At 42.6% G+C, this 25,489-nt stretch overlaps 2 protein-coding genes across 5 annotated transcripts; both read right to left on the bottom strand.

The window, feature by feature from the left end:
* Window positions 1-307: 307 nt before the first annotated feature.
* htr1e (5-hydroxytryptamine receptor 1E) lies at window positions 308-1,444 on the bottom strand (the record flags this gene model as incomplete). Its single annotated transcript, XM_079179794.1, has 1 exon — window positions 308-1,444. The coding sequence occupies one exon, from the start codon at window positions 1,442-1,444 to the stop codon at window positions 308-310; it is 1,137 nt and encodes a 378-aa protein (XP_079035920.1).
* A 21,176-nt stretch (window positions 1,445-22,620) lies between these two features.
* LOC306711873 (uncharacterized protein) lies at window positions 22,621-25,224 on the bottom strand. 4 transcript variants are annotated; one of them, XM_079180941.1, is made up of 7 exons: window positions 25,148-25,223; window positions 24,537-24,866; window positions 24,132-24,410; window positions 23,964-24,047; window positions 23,569-23,655; window positions 23,456-23,484; window positions 22,621-23,178 (listed from the first exon to the last, which is right to left on the bottom strand). In XM_079180941.1, exons 1-7 carry the CDS (start codon window positions 25,206-25,208, stop codon window positions 23,113-23,115), a joined length of 936 nt encoding a protein of 311 aa, XP_079037067.1. In that variant the 5' UTR covers window positions 25,209-25,223; the 3' UTR covers window positions 22,621-23,112. The 4 variants fall into 4 exon arrangements, with proteins under 4 accessions (XP_079037067.1, XP_079037065.1, XP_079037064.1 ...); XM_079180939.1 differs by having other exon boundaries at window positions 24,132-24,863; window positions 25,148-25,224; XM_079180938.1 differs by having other exon boundaries at window positions 24,132-24,866.
* Between the last annotated feature and the right edge of the window lie 265 nt (window positions 25,225-25,489).

The raw sequence follows: 25,489 nt of genomic DNA, 5'->3' as shown, positions 1-25,489 counted from the left end.
GGAATATATATATATATATATATATATAAACAAATAAATAAAGATACAATTACATGGGCATAATAAACCGTATATAAGCTCAGAGTTGAGGGAGCTGTTTACATTCAGTTGGAATAAAATATTTATTTATATATACACGTATATTGAACAGTAGTTATAAATAATTATTTTATTGAGAAAAACACAGTGTGTTGAGATGTAACTTCTTTTACTTGAAAAGCACAACATCACACTCCATATAGCCAGTATACAGACTGAAACTAAATGTAAGGTGTATACATTCCCTCTGGTGTGTTTAAACTCAAACCTACACATGCTCTTTTCTCTTGAGTAGCTTTTTAAAAGCCAGCTTGAAATCGTCATTGAAGCTGGTGTACAGCAGAGGGTTGATGAGAGAGTTGATGTAACCCAGCCAAGTCAGGAAGTCCGAGAGAAGCGGAGAGGGCTGCACCATCCGCAGGCCCACGAGGACCTCCTTTAAAAAGAAAGGCAGCCAGCAGAAAATGAAGGCCCCGAGAATGAGGCCGAGGATGCGAGCTGCTTTCCTCTCGCGTGAGGTGCATATCTGGTTCTTCTCATCCTGCCCGTCCATGTCCGTCTCAAAGGACGGGATGCGGATGGTGGTGTTGAGTTTGTCGGTAGCCAGCGTAGGATCTGAGTTGGACAAGTCGGACACACAGAATGTGTGGGAGACACGGCAATGGTCCACAGAGTTCTGACTGCCCATGCTGCGGCTGCTGAGGTGCCGAGAAGAGCCGCGCTTCTGGTACAGCGTTTTTGCGGCGTTGTAAATCCTGTAGTATAAGATAAGAATGGCGATCATGGGAATGTAAAACGCCCCAACAGTAGAGTATATAGTGTATCCCAAGTGATCGTGCTCTATGATGCACTGCTGGAAGCTGCCTCTGCTAGGCCTCTGCCTCCAGAATAAGGGCGGCATGGATATGAAAACTGAGATGACCCAGACTATCCCCACCATGATGGCGGCGCGGCGGGCCGACCTCTTGCGAGCGTACTCGATAGCTTTGGTGATGGCCCAGTACCGGTCCAGGGCAATGACGCACAGGTGCAGGATGGAGCTGGTGCAGCAGGTCATGTCCACGCTCAACCACAACTCACACACCACCTGACCCAGGGTCCACGTGTCCATGGTGATGTAGAGGATGCTGATGGGCATCACGAGGAGCGCCACCAGGAAGTCGGTGACGGCGAGGGAGCAGATGAGGTAGTTGGCGGGCAGGTGGAGCTTCTTGTTGGTGCAGATGGCGGCGATGACGGCGGCGTTGATTAGCGCGGTGAGGAGGGTGAGGAGGCTGAGAACAACCACCAACGTCGCCATACCGTCAGTGAACGGGACCGCCTGCAGGCTGCCGCCAGGTGGGACGGTGCAGTTTGTGATGTTGGGTCCCGAGGCGCTCCCCCCTGGGAAGCTTTCCATGTCCATCCCCGGACCCGGAATCACTCCCAGGGAGACAACGCTCCCTCCTCCAGAGTCAAAGGTCAGTCTGAAACAACAAAACAGGCAAAATACATGAGAGACTCTAAACGCTCTAAACTCAACTAAATCTTTTTTTCTGCAATAACACAAAGTTGGGAATGGACTCTCGGGCGAACACATTCTCCTCTTTTGTTCTCACCATTAACGTCCGTATCGTGAGCACTTCCTTTCTATTTCAGCCCCAAACGGCACTTTCCCAGTTTGTTATGTTTCAACAAGAAAATGAGGATTTATGTGTTCATTCTGCAAGATAAACAGAATTTAAACTGAAAAGGTTTTGTTGTTAAGTGGTTATTCTGTGTCAGGCTCACCTCTCTAAACACAGCACACAGCATGCTGACGCTGTGAGGCCCGTGGAGCCGCGCGTTACCACTGAAACACACTGAGGAGGGAAGAAGTGTCGGAGCAGCTAATTGGTGGCTGTCGCAGTGGTCACGGTTGCCTGCTGCCCCTGTACAACCTCTCAACACAACGTCAGCTGAACCTACAGGTAATCACAGACAGGTGGACCAGACTGTCCAATACAGCCAGGTCCATCCGGGGGAAAAAACACAGACAGCAGACTCATTAAGACAAATGAAGATCAGTGACCACCGGTGGGTCTCCCTTAGATAGCTGGACTGTCAGAACATACAACACCAGAAACACACATCAGCAGCAGCATCAGCCTGTGAACACCAGGTCAAAACTACTCACAGCTTCCACTGGGAGGAGGTCAAAGGTCATAGACCAGGAGTGAAAGGACGGCCAGAGAAAGATCAACGAGGATGCCGAGGAAACCATCCTCCTCCAACCACAACCTCCTGCTGTCATGTGACTGACTTCCATACTTTGGTTTCATACTTAGTAGTACCTGCAGCAAAGTACTGTCAACGTTCTACTGCTGAAGAAGGCCATGACATGACTGAAAGCTCCAGAAGTGATGTACCCCCTTTTGAAACGACTGCGTAAAAAAGAAAGGAAAAGTGTTTGTTGAGGAAGTTGATATTTTTAGCAGTTAATGATTGTATTAAAAATCGGAATATTGATTACAAAATCAGTTTATTAAACTTACATCTTTATTAAACTTATTATAGTATAATGATTTTAGGAATAATGCATGACTTTGATTTAATTTTTAAATCTCACCGACCCCCTGCGGTACTCCAAAGTACCCCTAGGGGTACTCCTTCCACCGCTTGAGAAACACTGCTCTACCTGATGAACTAAAGAGCTAAAAATAGAAAACTAGAGTGTCCTTCTGGAGAGGGATAAACACAGGCCTGGCAACCCGAAATTAACTTAGTGCCAAGTGCTGAGTTGCTCACAATATTCATAAATGAGTTCTTAAGGCTGATAAAACTAAATCCCCGCTTTTCATCAATAATATTGATTATGATAATCATCTCTACTACAAATGGTACAAATATTGAAAGAATCACGGAGTACAAGTGTCTTGGTTTTTGGATCGATGAGAAGGTAACTTAAAATACAATGTCACATTGTATGTAAAATGCTTTTCATTATAGTCAGAGGTACTATTATGTAACAGGCGTGATTATGTCCTGTTTCCTTTTCTCTTAGGACGTAGCGGACAAGGATTCATACAGTCAAACTCCAGTGAGTGTGGTGATGGATGGACTGGTCAACCTGCCTCAGGCCTTCTCTGCACCTGCACTCACAAGTTCATGAAAAACACGTTCTACTTCATTCAGCAAGAAATGCTCAACCTGGGTAGAAGTGAGCTTGAACCCAAACTTAAAAAAAAAAATCAGCTTGCAGTGTACAATGGGGTTCCGAATAGTTATAATAATACTAGTAATACTACTGTTGTAGATATCAAGTGCTTATTTTGTAATGCACTTTAAGAATACCATGTTTGCACCACCTGTACCAACTGTTTGCAGTATCGGCACAGATTTCACGGTTTAACTCCATTCTGATTCATTTTTTTGATCCCATGTGAATTGTGCATTACACGTAATGATGTTTGTCAATTTAAAAGATAACTTCAGGAAAGTCTCTGGATGCTGATTAGGTCCTGTGGTGGTCCACTGGAAAGGGGAGGGACGTCGCCTCTCTGTGAACATTACTCCAGTTCATAATCGCGTGTTTGCAAACACAACAATGAAAAGTACCACTACTCAGTAAGCAAAGGCTTTTGGTGAATGACCGGGAACTATATTTAGAATCATTGAACAAACAGTAACCTCAGCAAAGTCTTTCAGTGTGTGAGTCCTGGCTGGTTTCATTGCTTGGCAGAGTTGAGAGAAAGATAAGAAAAAAAAAGGCCGCTCCTCTGCTGAATCCAAGATGAGTCATCAGTGACTTATCTCTCAAAGCACAATCCAGCAGGAGAGCTGTGTGGCTCCTGCTGTCTCACTGCTGTAAGGACTCTCATTGTTATAGTTTAAGACACGGGCTGTATCCCAAAACGCTTTCACTCCTCCTCCTCCTCCTCCTCCTCCTCCTCCAGTTTGTAACTTTGGAAGGGCAAGACTAAATGGAGGGTGGGGGATATGAAGCCTTCTGGGACAATTTAGTCCTCCATAGTCAAGAGTGGACGGCTGTTATTGATGAAGCAGCGCTGTCATTATCTGAAGCAGTCTGAGCCCACGATGACATGCACCTCATTTGAAGTTGCTGCTTTCAATTGGTAATGCTACAACTTAGACAAGTGCTACTTTGATTAGAAAGTTATGATAAATGCTTATACTCACAAGCATCCAGTAATGTCTTTTTTTCGCTGACAGAGACTTAATGGAGGTACAAAAAAAAAGAGACGGTACAAGAGGAAAGGAGAAAAGGAAGAGCTAGTGGAGGAAATAAGGCAGCAAAGAAAAAGTGGACGTAAGGGCTGATATGAATACACATTAAATATCCAAACACATCACCCATCTGTGATCAATGTCATTCCTCACAGCGTTGTGTCCGGCTGCATCCTTCTGGTTTGATCTTCTCAACACCTCAGAAATGATTAACGCTCCTGTAAAAGCCGAACCTCTATTAATATTCTTTAGTGTCTCTGAAGCATTAAGAAGACTCGCCAAAGCCCAACGACAATTCCTCTCTTGCTGCCTCATCGCAGTAAAACAAACTATTATTACTTATGTCATACATATTCTTCTCTAAATGCAACCGTGTATCTATCGTTCATATTATCTGTCTCACACTTTGCACACGCAAAATAATGCGGTTCTGCAATTCTCTTGTGTGAATGCAAATGAGCATTATTATTATTATTGAACTTTATATAAGCAGATAAGTCAAGTGAGGCAGCAACAGGAGGCAAGTCGATACGAGACAAAATAGTGTCTTGGGGACTTTAAAGAGTAACTTTAAGCCACTGACGGGTGCCCCGAGTGGTGGTAGCAGCTGCTACACTCCAGCAACAAGACTCTCAGCTGAAGTGCCTCAAATGTTGAACATAAACCGAGTTTCCAAATTGTGAACACTTAATAAACGCAGAAACACTTGAATGCGAGTCAAGCTGGGAGCTCATTCTGTCAGCGGCAGAATTTACTGAGCCCAAAACACCCAACTCCCCTTTTCATCTTCCAGCGTCTGTTTCCACAAACACATTTCCAACCAGCCTCTGTTGTAATTATTCAGGCTTAACACACAGTGCATCATCTGCTTTCACGCTCTTTGTAAGTGCAATGCTAGGTTATGTCTCAGGGCTAGTTTGGGGGGGAGGGGTGATACTTTTTAGAGTTTTCCTAGTCAGAGTGTGGCAGTTTTTTCTTCACCTTCGTATTTTCTCCGCATGTTGGCTCCAGAAATAGCTGCTTGTCGCTCCGATCAATGCACAGATAAATCATAGCAGACAGACACACTGTTCATGAACCATATCCTCAGGTTCAAGACTTATTTGATCAGTTTATCAGCGTATACATGCGCTTCACTTCTACAAGTAGGGAGAGTATATTTAGAGCACTTTGATAAGCAAAGTATCTACATGTAGATAACCTGACGATGCTTCTACAGTTCTGCAAACACAAAGACGCTGCCGGAGTCGGACACCGGCTTTTATAACGATGGTAAATTCAGAGCGATACTTGAGGGACCTCAGCTCTAAATCATTGCAGAGTAACCAGTCACGCCTGGGGAGCCCGCCGGTTGAGGGCCATTACTCAGCTGTCATATCACCTGGAAAATGGATGACCTTTCCAAAGTGGAGATTGCAAGGGGGGGATTTTGCGTCATCATAGAAACTGCCAACATTCTGGCACGCATGCAATTGAAGCACCGGGGCACCGTTCGGCCCACGTGCACACGCTCTATCTCAACCTTTAAAAACGGTCAGATTCCATCTTTGAAACTCAGTAATGACTGAATTTTCACACCGCTGACGAGGGGCCCAGGCACCACATATGACTGAAGGGAGAGAGGAGACATGACTGCAGAGAGAAATGAGAAGGTGAAGTCAGAAAGAGTGATGCCACTTAATATGGCCGAAAAGGGAACAAACGGTTTCAAAGTGTTGAAAGGACAAGAGGAAGTGGCTGGAGAAGGATGAAAGGATGCGTAGCTTCATTTCATTTTTACATCCAATAAGATGTTTTGACATGCAGGTTGTACTAACACTCCATCTTCATCATAGAAAGAGAAGGGCCCGATGCATCATAAGAGGAAGAGCAGCAAAGACCATTTTTCTAATTGATGCGAAAACAACCAATGTGTTTATGATTGAACAAAGTTCCTCATATATCTAGTCTCCTAATTTGCCTCTCAAGGTGCACCACATTGGTGCATTTAACTTTAAAAATGTACAACAAGTGATTTTTGTGGGGGAGCATGCACCCGGACCCCCCTAAAGGTCCAACTTCCACCATAATCTCACAAAAATCTTGTGGAAAACACTAAAGCAGGACCGCTCCACACACTTCAAAACTCTTCCTGCCGCTGCTCCTCAAGCGGTCAAGAAGTCTACTAATGCAGCTTTAATGTGTAGGAACAGCATGCTCCTGCCTGTAACATTGCACCGGCACTTAACACACAAAGCAGTAATCATTTATTAAAAAAACATTCCATTCTACAACCCATAATTGGAAAGAAAAGCGTTTTAATGATTCAATACATATGAAATATTAACACTCCAGTCTTCACCCTGAAAATAAATTCACTGTCAAATTCCCTGCAGTAGTTTAAAATGAACGTGATCCGTTTTGTTTGAATAAAGCAGAACTTCTTCTGCTAAATGTGTCTCTCTGGCTCTTTCTGGGGGACGAGGACCCTCCTCAGAGCTCTCCTGAAGAGGAGAATGTCAACACTCACTCCATCTCAGACATTGACTGACAGTCCCTTTCAGGATGTAATTCACACTGTGATGGAGGGGTCAACGCACGGATCCCTCGCAGCACAGACAGCTGCCAGCACCACGAGAAATCCGCCTTTTATTTGAATAACGTTTTTTCTTTGGCTTCGTTTGGTGCGACAGGAAAGTTTCAAGATGTCAACTCTGATTTGGGGCTTAGCTGCATTTCCTGTTTTGAACAACGTGCTTCACAGAGACATTGGTATAAATGAACATATAAAACTGAGCGAGAGAGACGGCACGTGTGACACGGCAGCGGAAGGTTTTCCTACTCGGAAGCATAAATCTGTCCTTCCTGCGGTTCTTGACTGTCGCTCTATACAGGATGAGTTGGCATTAGCACAAGCCCCACACAGGCTGCAACATCTATCATGTGGAGAATCAGCAGCACTGCGTCACTGATTTGCTGTTGCAGCGTCTCCTCTGTTGTTGGATGTGGCTGCGTGTGTGTGTATGGGGCTAATTTTAGGTTTGATTCCACAATCACGCGTCCTTTGTCATCTCTTGTTTTGGCCCCAGCATGCAGCTGTTGTGAAGTTTGCAGATCTAAAAACAGGTTGTATTTTGATCATTTTTAATAACAAAAAACAAGGTAGATTCCAACATAAAAGCCAGATTACGTTCTTCTCGATATGTACAATGCTAAATGGTGCGTCTTGTGAAAGACAAGGATCTGAAGAGGCTCACAGCATTCAGTGTCTCTCACTCGTTTATTAAAGTAAACCTTTGTGAAATTAGATACATTCTATATACATTCAGATTTCCGCAGTTTACTCCAAAAAAGATAAAGATAACGCCTGATTATCACAGAACTTTAGATGAGAAATGCAGAACAAGCTGCTCGTAACAAGCTGTGGATTATCTTGAGTAACAAGGTCATGATAAATAATTGCTGTTGAGTTTTTAAAGTGTATCTTTTCGGCGCTTTGAGTGCCATATAGTCCCGTCACATAGGAGAGAAGGCAGACATCTCACCGGCCGATATTACTGTACTACTGTACTTGCGGCATACAGTGTTGTTGAAGCCGTCAGTTTCCAGTTCACAATCAAGTCTCTGCACAGCTGGTTGAAGTGAGAAGCTCATCTCTACACTAGGGAGCCAGGATCATCTGGAGCTGCCTTTATGTCCTTAGTACACGTCCGGAGTCACATTCCATGTATGCGTACGCATCACCATTATGATTCTGAGACGTGATTGACTCAGTAAAACGTGACACAATTAATGTAATAATAGAGCAAAAAATACATTTTCATCGGTGAACTGTGTCTTTAATTCCTGGAATTACAAACAGTAATCATCCTCGTCAATACTGTCAATGAGATTAACTGTTGATTTGTTCGCCGGTGAGCCTCTCTGCCTCGTGCTGTTTCTGACTTTCTACACAAATGAAATGAGCAAAAGGCAACGGTGCGTTCAGTGAGCAGAGTGACTCATGGGAAAGTGAGCGGGAATCAAAAGAGTTACGCGTTGCTGCTGTCGAAGGATGACGGGCGGCGTGCGAGGCCACGCTGCCCCGTCCGTCTACGACGCGGTGTTCAATGGCGCCTTGCAAAGAGTACACGATTGATTTGATGTCCTTGATTGGAACGATAGGAAGAGAGGTAGTGCTGACTCAGCCTCACTAACAACTGCACAGTTACACCGTGCTCTTGTTTATTCACCAGTAAAGCAACCAGCAAACATATCACAATATTGCCTCAGCAGTCAACAGCATAGCACCTATATATATATATATATACGTTTGAATATGTAAATGAAGCATTATCTTATTAAATATGTGCGTATTTGCATACATTTGCTGGATCAGTAGAGAGGATGCAAGTTTTAAGACACTTCCTGCATCGGCCTCACTTGGTCAGAACCGGCGGTTAGAGCCTGGTGCAAACCGGCCATTTTGTGAAAACACGTGTGCCAACGGCAACATCAACGAGCACAACTACAAGGAAAGCAGATTGCTTGAACAAAAATATATATATATCATGTCTCACACGTGGCATTACGTCATGTACCGTGTCACTCCTTGGAGACCAGACGGATCTCGCAGTGTGTCGCCCTGTCGCCGCTCAGCCATGTTGTGTGAAACCCACAATGACTTAAAAGACTCAATTGCAGGACGGTGAGTTGTGTGGCGTGACCAGCACAGCACACTGACACCTCTGAAAGTCATGTAGTGTGAACTTGGCTTAACAGGTCTGCTGTATATTCACACCGTGCCCCCCCCCCCCCGTCTGCACTCTGCTCTCTCTATTTACCCCAAGTCATTTTCGTGAAGCGCCGCTGTGTTTTGAAGGGGCTGAATAAAGACTTTGAAATGAATGATGTGACAGGCTGAGGGCATAATGACTGATTACCACATGCTCCGATTTGTATTCCACTCTCTCTCGCGCAACACTTTTGCATAAAATGTGCTGCTTGAGTGAGCCCCGATAGCACAAGTGCAAGGACTGTGAGACCGGCACACCCTCGCCTCCTCTGGGCTGTGAAAACAGTAAACTCGCTGTCATCAGTTGTGTGACGTATGAAGAATTCAGCGAGCACCTAAACATCAGCTCCACCTTTGAAACGGCACAGTTAGCTCACAGCTAAACACTCCTTTACTGATTTAATGGGTGGTATTCTGAACATATAGCTACCGTCTTTAAAAAGAAATTACTTTGGATAACTTTATTTGTTTTATTTAGTCAAAAATTCATATGAGACACACACTACGGCAAATAGCACGGTCTGCTAAACACTACGGCAGAGGAGCTAAAATGATTTTCTTCTTCTCCTGTTCTTCCCTTCCAATGCCCCTCCTTTCCAGACCTCCAGCTATTATTTTACTTGTGACCTGCTTGCGTGCTTGTTTTTGAAAAACACCTTAAAATGCATTTCTAAAGCAAACACATGAAGTTTGTTATTGCCCGATGATGAGTGCTGCTGGAAGCTTAAATCTGCTGCTGTGATTGGAAACGGTGATACTTTCATTTGCACCGCAGAGCTCTGTCACACTCCGTCCGTCGTCTTATCTGTAATGACTCTGTGCCGGGGCTGCTTAATACAGCAGAGAGACAACCATGCGGCATAAGCCTACGCTGTAGTGATATCTTATGTTTCCCTGATTTTCAACAAACCCCATGCACAATGAACAATTAATTCATTTTACTTACAAGTGGTGTGTGTGTGTGTGTGTGTGTGTGTGTGTGTACCACAGCCTGACACATCTTCTTCCTCCAGCGGCATACAGCTCCATTGTTGTCCAAAAACACACGTCAATGAAGCCGGAATGAGTTGAATACTCTAATCAACAGGGATGGGAACAAAGATCCCATCGCTGTCGCCTCCTCAAGCAGAGAGGCCTTTGCCGGCTTGGTCACGTGCAACCGCATGGAGGACGGCAGAATCCCCAAAGACCTCTTTCAGGAGGACAGGCCACCAGCTACAGCTGTTTTCCTTTCTCAAAAGGATGACAGTACTACTAGTACTTGTCAAAATAAGTGTGATTTTTCTCTCATACAGGGAAGCCCCACTCATTTTCATTATTTTTTAGTTTTTCCCATAGAGAAATAGGTTGGGAATCATGAATTCACATTGGACAAACGTGATTGCTGAAAGGACTCATCAGTGTTCCAGTATGTTTAAAAGGTACTGCAAGGAAGTTTGAACTGTTCATGAACCGGTCTCCAGTTTAACCCTGATGCCTCCATATGACCACATGAAACACTACCACGTCTGTCCACAGGGGCCGCCAAAAACAACACTACATAATAGTTCCTCGCAGTAACTTTGAGTAGTGCAGCAACAGCGGCCATAGTACAAAACACCTTTGTTAAGGTTAGGGAAACATCATGGTTTGGGTTAAAATTAGTACTTGATGAGGGTGAGGGGGCCGACACATGGCTACAATAATAACCACTTGGTTACAGTCATGGTGGTTAAAAGAAACCAACGATGACTGGTAAATAATAAGTAAGTACAAAATAAAAGATATATTCTTATCTACCTACTCAATCTCTCTTATTCTATCTCCTCAGACACACACACACACACACACACACACACACACACACACACACACACACACACACACACACACACACACACACACACACAGTGACTCAGTGCACCCACTCTCCACTTGAACCAATTCATGCAGCACTACCGAATCTACCAAATCATCAAAATGGCCATTCAGCTTTACTTTCTACCCTCCTCTCAGTCTGACATGATCCATAACACACACACACACACACACACACACACACACACACACACACACACACACACACACACACACACACACACACACACACGCGGGTGTGACTCAGCTAGACACAACTAGTGACACCCAGAATACTTCCAAACGTACTGACACATTGCTGCTGTCACTGGTTAATCACTGCCTGCTGGACAGCACGAGGATCCTACATACTTTTCAATCCAACAGATAGTCTTTTGATGGAGCGCGCATCACAAATGTCAGCAGTAGAAATATTAGACAATAGGCATTGTTCGAAAACAAAACTCCCAAGAAACAGCAGTAGGCTATTTCAAGCTGTGCTTCAACCTGGTGCCGTAGACACTGAGGTCATGTCCATGTCATGTCACGTGTGACTCTACTTCTCTCTTGATTTATTACCTCAGTAAACATTGTAAACATGAGTTTATGGTCTCAATCTCTAGTTTCAAGTCTTCTTCAATACAGCATGATGTTCATTTAGTAAATGATGGTCCATTTAGAGTCAAACAGACCATAAAGCAGGGGATGCTTTAGGGCGGGGCTACATGGTGATTAACAGGCTTATTCGTTACACTTCTGGTTGCAAAAAACCAAGATGGCGACGGCCAAAAACCAAGATGGAGATGAACTCGAGTCTTCAAAACGTCAGTCCACAAACCAATGGGTGATGTCACGATGACTACGTCCACTTCTTATATACAGTCAATGAGAATTAAACATGCAATTGGAAATAAAATACAAAATAAATCAAATACAAACTGTTATTGGTTAGTTTTCTGATTGTCTCAATGATTAAACTGAATGATCATCTATTTGTTTCAGAACAATAATAGCGCCTTGAATAATATATTTAAAAGAAGGGTGCCCATGAGATGTTACCTGGTCCTAAAAGTGTCACCTTTGCACATTTTGTCTCACAAATAATCCAGGAACCAGAAGCAGTAGGCTACTCAGCATAGTATCAATTAAACACTTTATAACTGCAGTAGGCTATTTATTAAATTATGATTTTATGGTAGCCTACTATATGATGGTTTTTGTATTTCATTACAGCTGCGTGGTTTTCCTAAAACACAGAGAATATCACACCTGAACAAAACATCAATGAAGGGCGCAGCTGCTGGAGGGAGGCTTGTTTTATGAACTATGGTGTGCAGACAGACAGACAGACAGACAGACAGACATACAGACAGACACGGCACCTGTAGCAACATAAGCACCTCCTGCTACACCGCATCTAGTCCCATTCACCCCCCCCCCCCCCCCCCCCCCCCCCCCCACCCAGCTCCAAGTTTAGTAAAAACTCACCATTACGTTTTGTCATCCCGTGTTTGAGTAAGAATTAACAAACAGATGAGATGTTTGCCTCGCGCTCCTGTTGCACAAAGCTTCTTTTTTTTTTTTTTTTAAATCTCAGCTCTCTTCACGTGATGCACGAGCACAACAAAAAAAATGAAAATAAATGTATGACGCTCGCGTGCATTAATCCGCGGCACGAGTCACCTGTCATTCATCTGTCCGTGGAGAGACACCGGGAGAAGTTCACGCGGGCGTCGCTTTGTGGCTGCTGTGCGTCTCTTCTCCCTGTCGTTTAGTCTACACTCTGCTGCTGCCTTCAGGTGACGTCAGAAATGTTGTAAATATGACTGTTACACACATACATAACTCAGTAATGCAGTAAATATCCCACAGCTGGCATTTTCAGCTAAAAGCACATGTTGTCATTGGTGGTGCTTGTTGAATGAATAAGCACATCAATGTTATGCTCACTATTTATTTTCCATTGAAGCCTGCTGCAGTGCAAACAGGTCTGTGCCGGGGAAGTAGCCTCAGATTTCAAACACTTCAGGAATCATGTAGTAGGCTGGGGGCAACCTCCTGTTCCTCCGAGTGAAGTGTCTTAATACCTGCATTCTCTCTAGTGTCCACCAGGGGGCGACTCCTCTGGTCGTATAGAAGTCTATGAGAAAATGACTCTACTTCTCTCTTGATTTATTACCTCAGTAAACATTGTAAACGTGTTTGCTGAAAGCATGCTAATCAAATAACAACAAGTGTAGTAACACTGCCCTCAAAACTAAAAGAAATGTTCAAAGAAATGACCGAAATATGTGAGAAACATTAACTTCTGGGCCATTATCAATCTATCTTTGTTAGATATGGCAACATATAAATGACAGACTGTTACCTATAGGAAACTCACTTTGTCCGCTTGTATCAATGATCTTCCTCTACGCCACACTGGTTCGCTGCTATTTTCTTTTTGTAATCTGTGTTTCCATAAACTGGTGCGGGGCGAATGAACTCGGCTACAGCGTAATGAAAATAAACAAGAGTAGAAAAGGTAGAGGGTTGAGAGCAGGAAACAAAATAAATCGGCTTCTAAATCTAACCACCCAGAAGAGGAAAACGGAGAGAGGTCTAACTGATCTTTAATGTCAGCTAGCAGCTGTGTCAGAGGAGATGCTGACAGCAGAAAACAGAGATAAGTGTTTTGTTGTGTCAGAATTTAATTGGCAAAGGCAGTTTCCACAATCTATTTAACGCAATCACTTATTACCTCAAAGTATGCGTAAAAATATGTGAATGGAAACACTGATCACCGGGACGACCCTTCATAATAAGGGACTACTATGGCTGTTCACGATGTCACGAGTAGTAAGCTATGTAGTTATACTAAGTTAAGCATTGCAGTGTGTATGTTTGCAGTTAATCTTCATTCATCTTCAAGGAAGAATGTGTAAGTTGTGTATGTAAGAGCCTCACAATGCAACACACTGAATCCCCATCTGGACCACCGGATGAATGTGCTTATCCTAACTTCCTGCTTCACTTTCTCAAATTATTTTTTTTAATCATTATTATTGAGTTAGTATTAAATATATATAATAATCTTTCGATCCCACATAATGTCACAGTTCCCCCCCCTCCGCTTCCGTTTTTATCGTGGCCGTTCGTCATCTCTCCCCCAAGTGGTTTCTTTCCACTGCGGCAGAAGCACAACAACAATAACCGGCTCTGCTCAAAGAAACAAGAAGCTGTGAAGAGTGTAATGTTTTTATATTTTATAACAGTATTATTAAACCTCAGATTTCCTCAGTTTGTTATAGCTGATCTGCTATTGTAATAAATCCTTCATACATTTTCATATACATTTTGCAGACCAGTTAATAAATTCACATTTACTTTTGTTGCTCTCAACAAGTCCTCAAATACCTCAAAAACGAACCAAAGAAGAGATGTGATTCTGATCTGCCACCTTTAACAACAGGATGGTTGACCGTAGTACTAAGAAATAAACAGCAATGTCCAGTGTTAAAGTCTGTAGTTATTCTATATTAATAAACAACTGAATTATAAATGCAAATTTAAGAGGCGAGCACACCTTCCATATTGCCAATACATCATATGAACTTGTGTCTGTTTTCATGGCCTGTTGGCTGAGAAACACTCAACTGTTTGCAGAATGTGCCAAGTTATGTGTTAATTAAATACCTGTAGCCATTAGCAACAACAAACAGCAGTCTTAAAATTGTTGACTTACCCCCCCCCCCCCGAACCCCCACGAGCACAGAGCAACATGAAAGCAGTCGGTTCGGTGAGATGCCAGTTGTCCAAATTCAACCATGAAAGATACAATCTTTATTCAGGTGAAGATTCTCTCACAACCCAGTGCTACCTTCCAGAAGCTTTGTAATCTAACCAGCGTACAACATTGTCAAGCTGAGTCTGTCGTTAATTTTAATGAGCTTGATGAGCGTGAATGAGCTCGGAGCTAATGTACAGTAGGAGGCTGAAGAAACTCATCAACACCCTCGGTTCAGAAGCCCAGCAGGACGCTCTGCAGCACCGAGAGGAGTTGATCTCTCTCCAAGCATTTAGCAAATGTTACATACCGATGTCCCATGTGGTAACGAAGCCAACACTAAACGGAGAGCACCATTTTATTAAACGCTCCCCTAACAGCTCTAATGCCACTGGACAGATTGACAGGACATTTTGCTGTGGATATTCACGGGACTCAGGGGAAACGTTTTAGGCTACTCCCGACTTTTCTCCAGCCCCATAAAGCCTCTTTTCCATTTGTATACACACATATACACGAGCTCTAAAGGGGGATTTATAGGTAATTTTGTATTCTAACCACCAAAATTAACTTTTAATAACTTCCCCTGCCATTGAATCACATTGACACACCAATGTTCAGGATGTCTCAGGATGCACAGAGAAAGAACACTTTCCTCATCCCAGTCACTCACCTGCACTGCAGATTGAGAAAGTGTAATTTTGATGATATAATAATAATAATAATAAATATGCAGTAATGACCTTTGCAGACTAGTGCGCATAAAGCGATCTGTGACATGTGGCTGGCTGTATAATGCGGACTGTGTAAGTGTGAAGCGTGGGATAAAAGATCTTCTCTCGCAAAGAGCAAACCATTATGTTGAGAAATAAAAAAATATATAACAGAGAAAACTAACACTCTCTGCTGCCAGGGCCACAGAGGATTGCTTGAGGGAAAATGTGTTAACACTGCTCTGTCACACAGAGTGTGCTTTCCATCTTGTCTCATCAGTCTGTAACAAATTTCCCAAGATTTTTAATTCACGAAGTCGGCCTCCAGCTGCACACTGAAATATGTCTCCGTTGTCTCGGACACAAGGAGACTTTAAATATACACTAGCCAATTATATAGTGACATCTCTTATTATTCAAAGGACCTGCTGTTTTTTTTTTTAGAAGCTCTGTTTTATCTAGTGACGCCAGAACATGTGAACTTATTATAAATGTAAAAATGTTTGGGTCTTGTATCTGCAGTTTGCAAAAAAACTGGAGTTGAAGAGCAACTGTGTTTTAGTGCAGTCCCCTTTAAAACAGAGCAATCTCTACCTGGGACCCATTGTCATGTTGTCTTGTCTCGTTGTTAGCGTTGTTAGGCTTGTTTGCGCTGTTAGCACTGTTAGCTTCTAGCACCGTCAGCTGCTAGCACCGTTAACTGCTAGCTGTTGTAGCTGCTGAGCTAGTGGGCCAATAAATCGAAGAACACTTGCGTGATTGGCTGCAAGCAAAACCATAAAAATAGTCATTTTGTCTAGATCTGTTAACAAAAAGTTAGCGCTAAAGAGTAGGAGTTAAGTGACCATTCAGTATTGAGTTTGTTTTATCGATGCCACTATAGTTATACGCTGAATCTGCTGCTCGCTACGGGTTTACGAAGCTTTATAGTGAGTTTCAGCCAATTGTTTTTGCTGCACAGATGCACTGTACACAACCTTCTCAACACCAAACAGCAGACAGACTCAGTTAGAGGCCAGCTGGTGAACTTAGTGGATCATTTAGCAGCTAAAGTAAAGTAAGGTTTTTTATCTCAGAGGCCAACTCTAAAAGAGAGAAAAGACACAAATATGTTGCTCATTAACGGCTGGATGTGTAAATAACCGACTGTTGGCATTGCACTGTCACTGCCAACAGTTGGTTATTAAGGCTGTTGACATGCATCCATCCATTCCACGAGCTATACTCGCTTTTCCCAGAAGGTCGCGGGGGCGCTGGATCCGATCCCAGCTGAGTCTGGGTGAGAGGCGGCTGACACGTAAAGACAAACGACCATCCGCACCACCGACGGGCAATTCAGAGTCCCCAATTAACCTAAAACCCACGCCGACACGGGGAGAACACTCGGAACGCTTTTAAATCCAGAACAATCTTGCTGTGAAGGGCTCACCGCTGCAAGGCCTATAATGTCAAAAAACATGAACTCTTATAAAAGCTCACAGCGAGCTCACTACTCTCCGTACCCACGATCCCACTGGGACATAACGTTGTTTCTGACAGGTGAGAGACTTGTCCGCGTGTTCCCGTGTGCACTGTTCCCATCGCCTGAACACGCTGTAATCATTTTCAGGACGGGTTTGGTGTACAAGCCTTGAGTTGCCATGGTGATGTTCCTGCTTAAAAGTGTAGCCGCTGTAGAGGAAAGAGAAAATGCCGAGAGACGAGCCAACAAATGTGGGTTCACGAGATTGGCTTCTGGCCAAGCAATCACTGCCGAATGCCATCGATCTAGAACCCATCGGCCACCCACGTCTCTTTTTTACTGTGGTCCCTTTGTGCTGCTGTAGTAAAACCTTCCTCAGTGCTTCTTTAGAGAGACGTACATTATGTCATCGATAAGCACAAACTACTAGTGAAGGCTCCATGGAGACACGCGGTGTGGTGGTTGGCTGCAGAAAGTGAGTCCTTTTAATGAATTAGGCAGGTGCACTGATTGAGCCGAGTGGCTGAGAGACTCCTGCTGCTGCAGTTTACAGACAAGGATTCCATTCATTCCCATGTAAACAATAAACATCAGTAACAACACAGCTTGAGATTTACACCTCATTTTGAAGACGTTTTAATCAAAAAGAGACACATTACAAGGATATTCATTTCGTTATTCATCATCACAGGCTAGGCTACCACTCATGTATGTACAGATACTTTGCTATCGTGAATCCTCATGTAGAAAAGTCCTAAATCATAGCTGTGGGATGAATGGTTGCTATTAAATGCCGGGTTAAAAATAACTTTGATGGGCGATGAAGTTACCTGTAACCAACAACAATGATCCCCCCGTGGTAAGTTGAGCACAATGCACATTTCCACAGCACTACTTCTATCAGATCAACAGAGTGCTGTTTCATCCACCTGTTCATTTTCACTTTTCCATTATTTTTATGTTGAGCTTGACGTCAACATGAAGCGCTCACATTCAATGTGTGTACCTGTAGGTATGCGACGATAACGTTTATTTTTTAAAGACTAGAATTAGGGCTGTATCTTGCATGCTGTTTGTATTCCTGTGATAAGATGGGAGATGGGGGATGAGAGCGACAGCATTCATTCATGAACAAACTGAATCTACTCTGTACATCATGCCCTTTACAACTTGACAAGGCCTACTAACTTAAAAACGGTCATGCATGTTCCGAAATGTAATATTACCCAAAATAGGGGTTATCACAATTAAAAAAATTATTTTTAGTACGTAAATTAACATATTATATGTACATATAATTGCATTAAAATGGAGAGAATGAATAAACTTGGGTCTAAAAGTGCAGGTGAACAGAACAGATTACTGGTTAAATAGACAGACAGTGTAAACTAACACTATTAACCAAATCCCTGTTTGTTGGACGTGTAAGATGCATAATAGGCATTTAAAGGTTTGTTCTCCACCTTATAAATAGTAAGCATGATGCCTCGAAACGACACTTTACACGCTGTGCGTCTGGTTCAGATATGTGGGACCACAAAACACCGCTAATATAAAACAATCCAGAGAAGGCTCCAAACTCCTGACAGCAGAGGGGCCTCTGCAGTGTCAGTCCTGGCTGTCTGGCAGCCTGCCCCCACGTTAATGAAGCTGTCTGGACTGCTGCTGGAGTGTGAAACCAGTTCACCGCATGTCGAGCATAGCAGCAAGGTAATTGGAGGAATAAAGATGTGTCAGCTGCCCGCCGTCTTCACATCTGTTCCCACGCCAAAGGACAGCGCTGCTGTCGACAAACATCAGCGCTGTTGGATTAAATCCCCTAAAGGTCTCTGCATTTTTAATTGAGCTCCAGGAAGGTTGTTATCGTCATTTCGTGTCTTTATTATCTTCTTCTGGGTCAGGAAGCAAGAGATTCATTATGATTAAAGAACTTTGATTATAGTTGTACCATTATTATAGAAAAAAGTGATGGTTAAGTATTTAACATATGACAAAGCTTGCAATTAATGAAGCCCGTTTTCACCAGATACCTTTCCAAGTTATGCAACGCAACAGTTGCACAGATGATGTTGCTCTCTCTGTCAGGTGCCACCTACATGTATGTTATTCCAGGTGTAACACCCACATCCACACACGCCTGTAGAGTTAGTCAGCTGTGCTTGCAGGTGCCGCGGGAAGTGAAATTCAGAAACCGAAATCGTTGAGGTTCTCCTCACAAAACCCAGAGTGAAGAATGTCGTTATTGTGAATGCTCCATCTCGTCATCCTCTGTCAGTAATGCTCTCTGTTGATTGCAGCACTGTGCCTCCAGACAGGTGGTCAGATTGGCTATGAGAGGATGAAAGGGATTTCAGGGTCAGGGTGACGGAGACATTCAGAGACTGGTGTTGGTTTCAGTCACAGACTACTGCTGTGTGTCCTCCCTTGGGGCATTCACAAAACACGTCTGTACTAGTATTTATCTGTATGTTCGCACCCGACTTTGGTCGGATAATCATCATAATGGAAAGGGAAAAATAACCTCACACGGACAAAAATATCACAACAAATCAATGATTTTCACTGCATCCGACACTTATCGCTCTCCTCCTTTTGAAGTGAAGCCCAACTACAGTAACTGGTGTGGTTCTCCAGATTTGTAAGAACAAATAAAGCAACAAATAGACAAGGTAGCAGAGGGCACTCTCACTTTATTCCTCTCCATATTGCGATTTTGGCATTTGTTTTAATGACAGTATACATTCTACTTTGATATTTGACATTCATGATCGCTTACTTAGCTTTTTTTCTGACTTTTTTTAGACGTATACTTTCCCCCGATTCTCGAGATGAAGAAACCCGTAAGTTCACCAAATCATCATGCTGAACATCTGGGGCAAGTCTTGAGAGCAAGCCCTTTCTCTAGATCCCCCATCATCCCGACCACATTACTGTGGTGAACAATGATGTAATACGCAGCACACAATGATAAAATCATGCAGCAGAGACTGCACGGTTTAATTGCTCGCAGCATCACAAACGCTGAAGCCACACAGATAAAATAGTCTGTATGTCCAACACACGACCGGTTACTGATCCGAAATACAGCAAACAAGAGCAGCACATTGTCTTCCTAATCCTCCATCATTTCCATTCGTATGTTGTCACTGGGAATTAGCCCGTGCTACTTTAAATGCTAATGATATTTTCAGCCCAACATTCTGTCAGCGATGGTGAAAATAATGATGTTTGCTTTCAAACAGATAGATTGGCCCAGATAGCTACAATTACAATTGCCTGTCCAATTACTGGAACTGAAGTATATCTTGGACTATACATCCAATGCACCAAGATTGTGTTTTCAAGTGAAACAATACTTTGTGGGCGAAATGTCACGGCAGCATATATTACCTCATGTTATTATGAACAGGAGCAAGCTCTGCAGACAGTTTCCCAATAATAGGTGCAATCAATTACACATGTATATGGATGTGTTCGTGATTTCTTTTGATCTTCATTCGGGAAATACATTTTGTTGAGCATGGAAGCTATTTTCAACAGTACCCTGTTTCTTTTAACCTTTTTTTTCTTCTGGTGTTGGAAAAATGCTAACTGTTGCTCTGCTACTGCTGGATGTGTTCATAGCCAACATGTTGCTAACATGTTCTCCATGACTTTATAAGACGGAAGGGATTATTTGAATGGACCACCTTGTTGTGGGACCAGTTTGTCCATTCGCTCACCATCAGTATCCCCAGCTGTAGCCAGGAGGTAACCTCCGGTTCTGCATTCTCTCTACTGACCAGCAGGGGGCGACTTGGCGATATTTAGAGTCACTTTTTATTGGACAAGTAAACAATCGTGTGTGCATGGTCAAACCTTGCTCACATCATTGGTTCAGTTGAGAGGGCTGGCTGAGCCTCACTGTGTGGGTGAACAGCTCGGTCGTTAGATGAAGCAATCGCCCAAAAAAAGAAATCTCCAGCTCTTGTAATTACATCATCTCCAGCAACTACACTAATTCTCCCAAACAAGGAAAAAATGCTGTTCTTTTTCAGACCTGGCCCTTTGTGAAGCCGCCTACTGAAATGGAAATAAAGTTTTAGTACTTTTAGCAGTATATATATACTAAAGACAATGAAGTCACTTCATTCAGTGTGCAAAAAACAACTTACTTACTTCCTAAAGCTTCTATAGCAAAATGTCTCTAAAATCATAAGACAATTATTTGTCACTTTCGATTGTCACTAAAATGTAGGCGCGAGAAGCTGGATTAAAGCAGGACATCGTCTCTCCTCTTCCTGGACACCAGGACGGCAACGAGAAGAAGCCGAGGTCTGTGTGTCGGGTTTGAGCGTGTGCGTCAGCTCAGCGAGAGTCGAGTGTGCTGTGTTGTATTCGGTTGCAGGGCATAGTTGTTGTGTAGTTGTTAACGATATTGGCCGTAGTGATGTGTGTGCAGAGTGTGTACAGCCTAGCTGCCTTACCCATCCATTAGAAATTAGACAAATTGTCTCATGAATGTGATTTGAAGTGAGCTCATGAATGAGATTTTGAAGGGCTTTAATTTTGAAATGCTACATCAGAATGTCCTGGTTCTGATTTGAAGTGAGCTCATGAATGAGACCTTGAGGTGGTCTGCTGCATTGGGCCAACATGACCAAGCACGTCTATGCACATGGTGTTTAATGTGTCACTCTCACGTGTGAGAGAGTCCTTCCTCCTGGGGAAAGATCTTGTTGAGCGTGAAAACCCCGACGACTGCAAGACTCCCCATTACAACACGGCAAGTCTGTAGTGTGAACAGTGCGGCGATCTGACGACTTTGAAGGTTTTGTTGTGTGAACTTAGCTTAAAGCTGCTGTAAGAACAGCTAACAGTTAAGGAGGACACGGTTTACTGTAACAACTCGACAGAGCAGCTCCTCATTAGATGAAAGGGCTTCCGATCGACCTGCAGTAGTGTGCGAGTGGCAAGCTGAGCTCCTGCCTCCTGCTTCTCACGTCGGTCCGTGGCTAATGAGCTCTGCTGGGTCATGGAACAGGTGGCTACAAGTCCGCAGACATTTTTAAATGAGCCTGAATCCAAGAGGGCTGCCTGTGGAGCTTTGTGAAATAAAGTCATTTAAAATCACAACTGAGCAAACCTTTGAGGCTTTTAAGAGGATTATGACTTTTTTTTTTCTACTACTCAGACAAGTGGAAAAATATATTTTCCTATAAAAGATTAACTGAAACAAAGCTGTAAACAGGAATTCCAACACGCAAACGAAAAAATGCTTTACGTAGATTACAGCACACACACACACCTACACACACACACACACACTGACAGCGACCCCAAATTGCTGGTCAGCAACATGAGATGCAGCCGTCAGTAAAGAGGTCAGAGGTCGCGGCAAAGAGCCTGTGAAGTTTGTAGTGTGGTCTGTGTGTTGGAGATAAAGTGGAACAACAAAACACATTGTAAAATTGTATATGACGGATTACAATATTAAAACAAATTGCCTCAAGACATCAGATCCATCAGTGGAGGAGTTTCTTTGCATGTTTTCTTGATTTTCTGGTTGTTTTAAATGTGAATCTTTGAGTTCATCAGGAATCGAGACAATAGAGAAAAGTGCAACACCTGTGTTCAATCAGAGAGCTCATCACCTCGTTAGCAGTGACTGCTTGTTGACCCTCTAAGTATCTGGTGACTCACCTGCAGGGAGACGGTCCAATACGTTTTACAATACTTTAACTTACAGTTAGTGGTTAGGGCTGGCTCCACACCAAACATAATAATGGACACAAGTTAAGTTCTACTGCACGTTAGTTTATTAAAATAAAGACATGAATAAATGAAAACCAAATACCAAGAACCACAGAGGAGGAGCTGCTGCAGAGTAGAGAGCGAGAGCAGCTCAACAGGAAACACCAAAATAAAACAGGATGTAACAATGTGCAGTATTATAGATTCTACACATGCAAACATGAATACACAAAGATTCAAACATGCACATAAAATATACAAGCACATGGTCTGCAAACACACATATATGCATGTACATGCACACATGCAGCTACTATCAGAGCCTGTTTAGTCTGCAGGAGTGAGGTGTCACCAACCAGCAGGCCGAGAGGAAGCGATGTAAGACTGATTCTGACATCATCATCTTTATTTATTCTCTCTTACACTTCAACAGGTGTCACATTACTCAGTTCAGTTCTTCAGAAACTAATCAGATGATGACTTCAGTTGCAAGTTAAAGCGAATGTGGGTGATGATGAATAGTCAGAGTTTAATCTGAGGGAAATGGAACATGGCAACACGGAACACTATGATCAGTGGAGTCTGATGGAGGCAGACGTGTTGGTCAAACTCCATCAGGAGGTCTGATGTTTTCATAGTTCACTGTATCATCTTCTCCATCATAACGCACCTGTGAGGAACAACACAACACAATCAAACCCACACTTTCCAATCCCACTTCTGTGATCTGTAGGCGTCCACTGCTCCACACTTATCACAAGGAAAGAAGAACTAAAGTAAAGACACACAGTTCATTAAAGTACACTTTGGCTTTAGCTCTAAAAAGTCTCCCTAACCCCCACATTTTCAACTCGTGCTTCAGTGATAAAATACTGTATAACAGAATGTAATGAAGAGTGCCAACTGTACAAACAAAACATTTCATTATTAGGTTGTAAAGAACTCACAGCGATGTGATCCATCTGTGTTTTCTTCTCTGAAGAGACAAAAGAAAGAGTCGACTTTAGTTTCAACAGTAAAAATCCTCTTTTATGATATTTAATATGTGGATGTTCTTCACCTTTATTTCTTGCCCACATGTTGACGGCCACGACTATTATTATGAGTGCTGCTAATGCAACAGACACAGAGATGAACCTCCACCAGCCTGAACCAGAGTGAAAACATACACAAATATGTTGTTACAGCTTTAAGACTTACAATAAACTTTATTCACATTTAATTACAGAACAATGCTGAAATGTTCCTTTAAATCAGTTTAAACATGTTCTCTCAAAAACAGATTTCATTCATCAACATCAGAGAAAAGTTAGTTTAAACCGTGTTTTAATTACAGAGAACAGTAACAAATAAATCACTGAAATAAATAAATGATAAATGTGTTAAATGTGAGGAGAGACAAAGACTGACAGGAAGAGAGATTCTAGATTAACACATAAAATGCTGAGTCACTACTTGTAGAAGTTGTCGTGGTGTTAGCTGCTTTAGTGTCGTCTTCAGTTGGTGTTGACTCAGTTGTTGCTGTTATTGTGTCTTCACCTGAACACATTAACACAACTCAACAAACTAAAGAACTTACAATACGTGAAACAAAGTGATCATGAGTGACTTTAATGTTCTCACCTGTTTTCTCACCTGAGGGAGAATTTCTGAAAGAAAACTGCTGCTCTTTGTTACCTGTGGTCACTTTACACTTCAATGAGTTAAACCTCGATGTGTAAATGAAATGAGAAGTCAGAAACGTCAGAGAGGTGTAGCACTCTAACTCTGATGTACTAAAGTCTGTGTTGTTTTTATCCACATCTTGACCCTGAAGCAGCCACTTCACTGTGTGTAGACATGTGAAAGATGTCGACAGAGAACAATTTAACGTCACCTCATCATCGTCCTCGTGTTCAGTCACTGGAGAAGATGGAGACATTGTGAGAGAAAGAAGAGTAACTTCATCACTATAATCATGATTATTATAATGTTTCAGTTTATTGTTCTGACAAGACAGTTTGAAAACATCATGATGTGAATACTCACTGGTAACAACAGACAGATAAACCAGAGCATCGTCATCTAGAAGTCGTCCTGATCTGAACTGTCTGCAGTCATAACGACCACCATCTTCATCTGTGACATTCTTTATAACCAGAGAACATTTCTCTGAAACACTCAGTCTGTCTGATTTAGCTTCTGCTTCAACAATCTGCCCATCTCTAACCAGATCTACTGGTGGTCTTATTGAATTACTGAAGAACCACGTAGTAGAGTCACAGTTCTCTTGATCATCTATCACATTGTTACAAGGCAAAGTGACTTCATCTCCATCTCTGATAGTGACGGAGAGATAAAGTTGTCCTGTTGCTGCTGCTGAGAAGATGAGAGAGAAATAAAAAGAATAAAGAGAAATAAAAACATGACTTTTAATGTGAGTGTGAAGATCATTTTAGATTCAACAACAGTTTACAAATGTGCCTCATCGTTGGTTTCTAAGAGTTCATTAAACTCACTATTCACCTCGATGGAAAACAAACACACTACTCGTCTGTCTTCTTTAAATGAAGGTTAGGTTATAAAATAACATTCATGATGTTAATAAATAAGCTTTTGTAATGTTTCTGTAGTCATATACACATTATATGTATTCTTACCTGTAAACTGAAGCACCAGAATCAGAAGTAAAGAGGTTTTAATCCATCTGAATTCAGACATGGTTCCTCTCCGTCTCTCGTCTCTCTGCTTCTTCTACTCGTCTCTGAACTTGTTCCGTCTTAAAGACGAATGCTGAATCTACTTCCTCTAATTAGTAAAGTGTCACTTCCTCCTCCCTCTGTTCTCTCATACGCCACTTGTTGCTTTTTTTAATCACTTTTCTCTCATTCAGTTCTGTTTAACTCAACTCTCATAACTCAAAGTTATACGTTTCTGCATCAATGATCCAATCTGATGCAGCAATAAACAAACTGTATTTAGACTCATGTTGAGTCTCAAGT

Source organism: Pholis gunnellus, assembly GCF_910591455.1.
Source record: "Pholis gunnellus genome assembly, chromosome: 19".
Lineage (NCBI taxonomy): Eukaryota > Metazoa > Chordata > Actinopteri > Perciformes > Pholidae > Pholis > Pholis gunnellus.
This window is presented reverse-complemented; position numbering and strand designations above follow the sequence as displayed.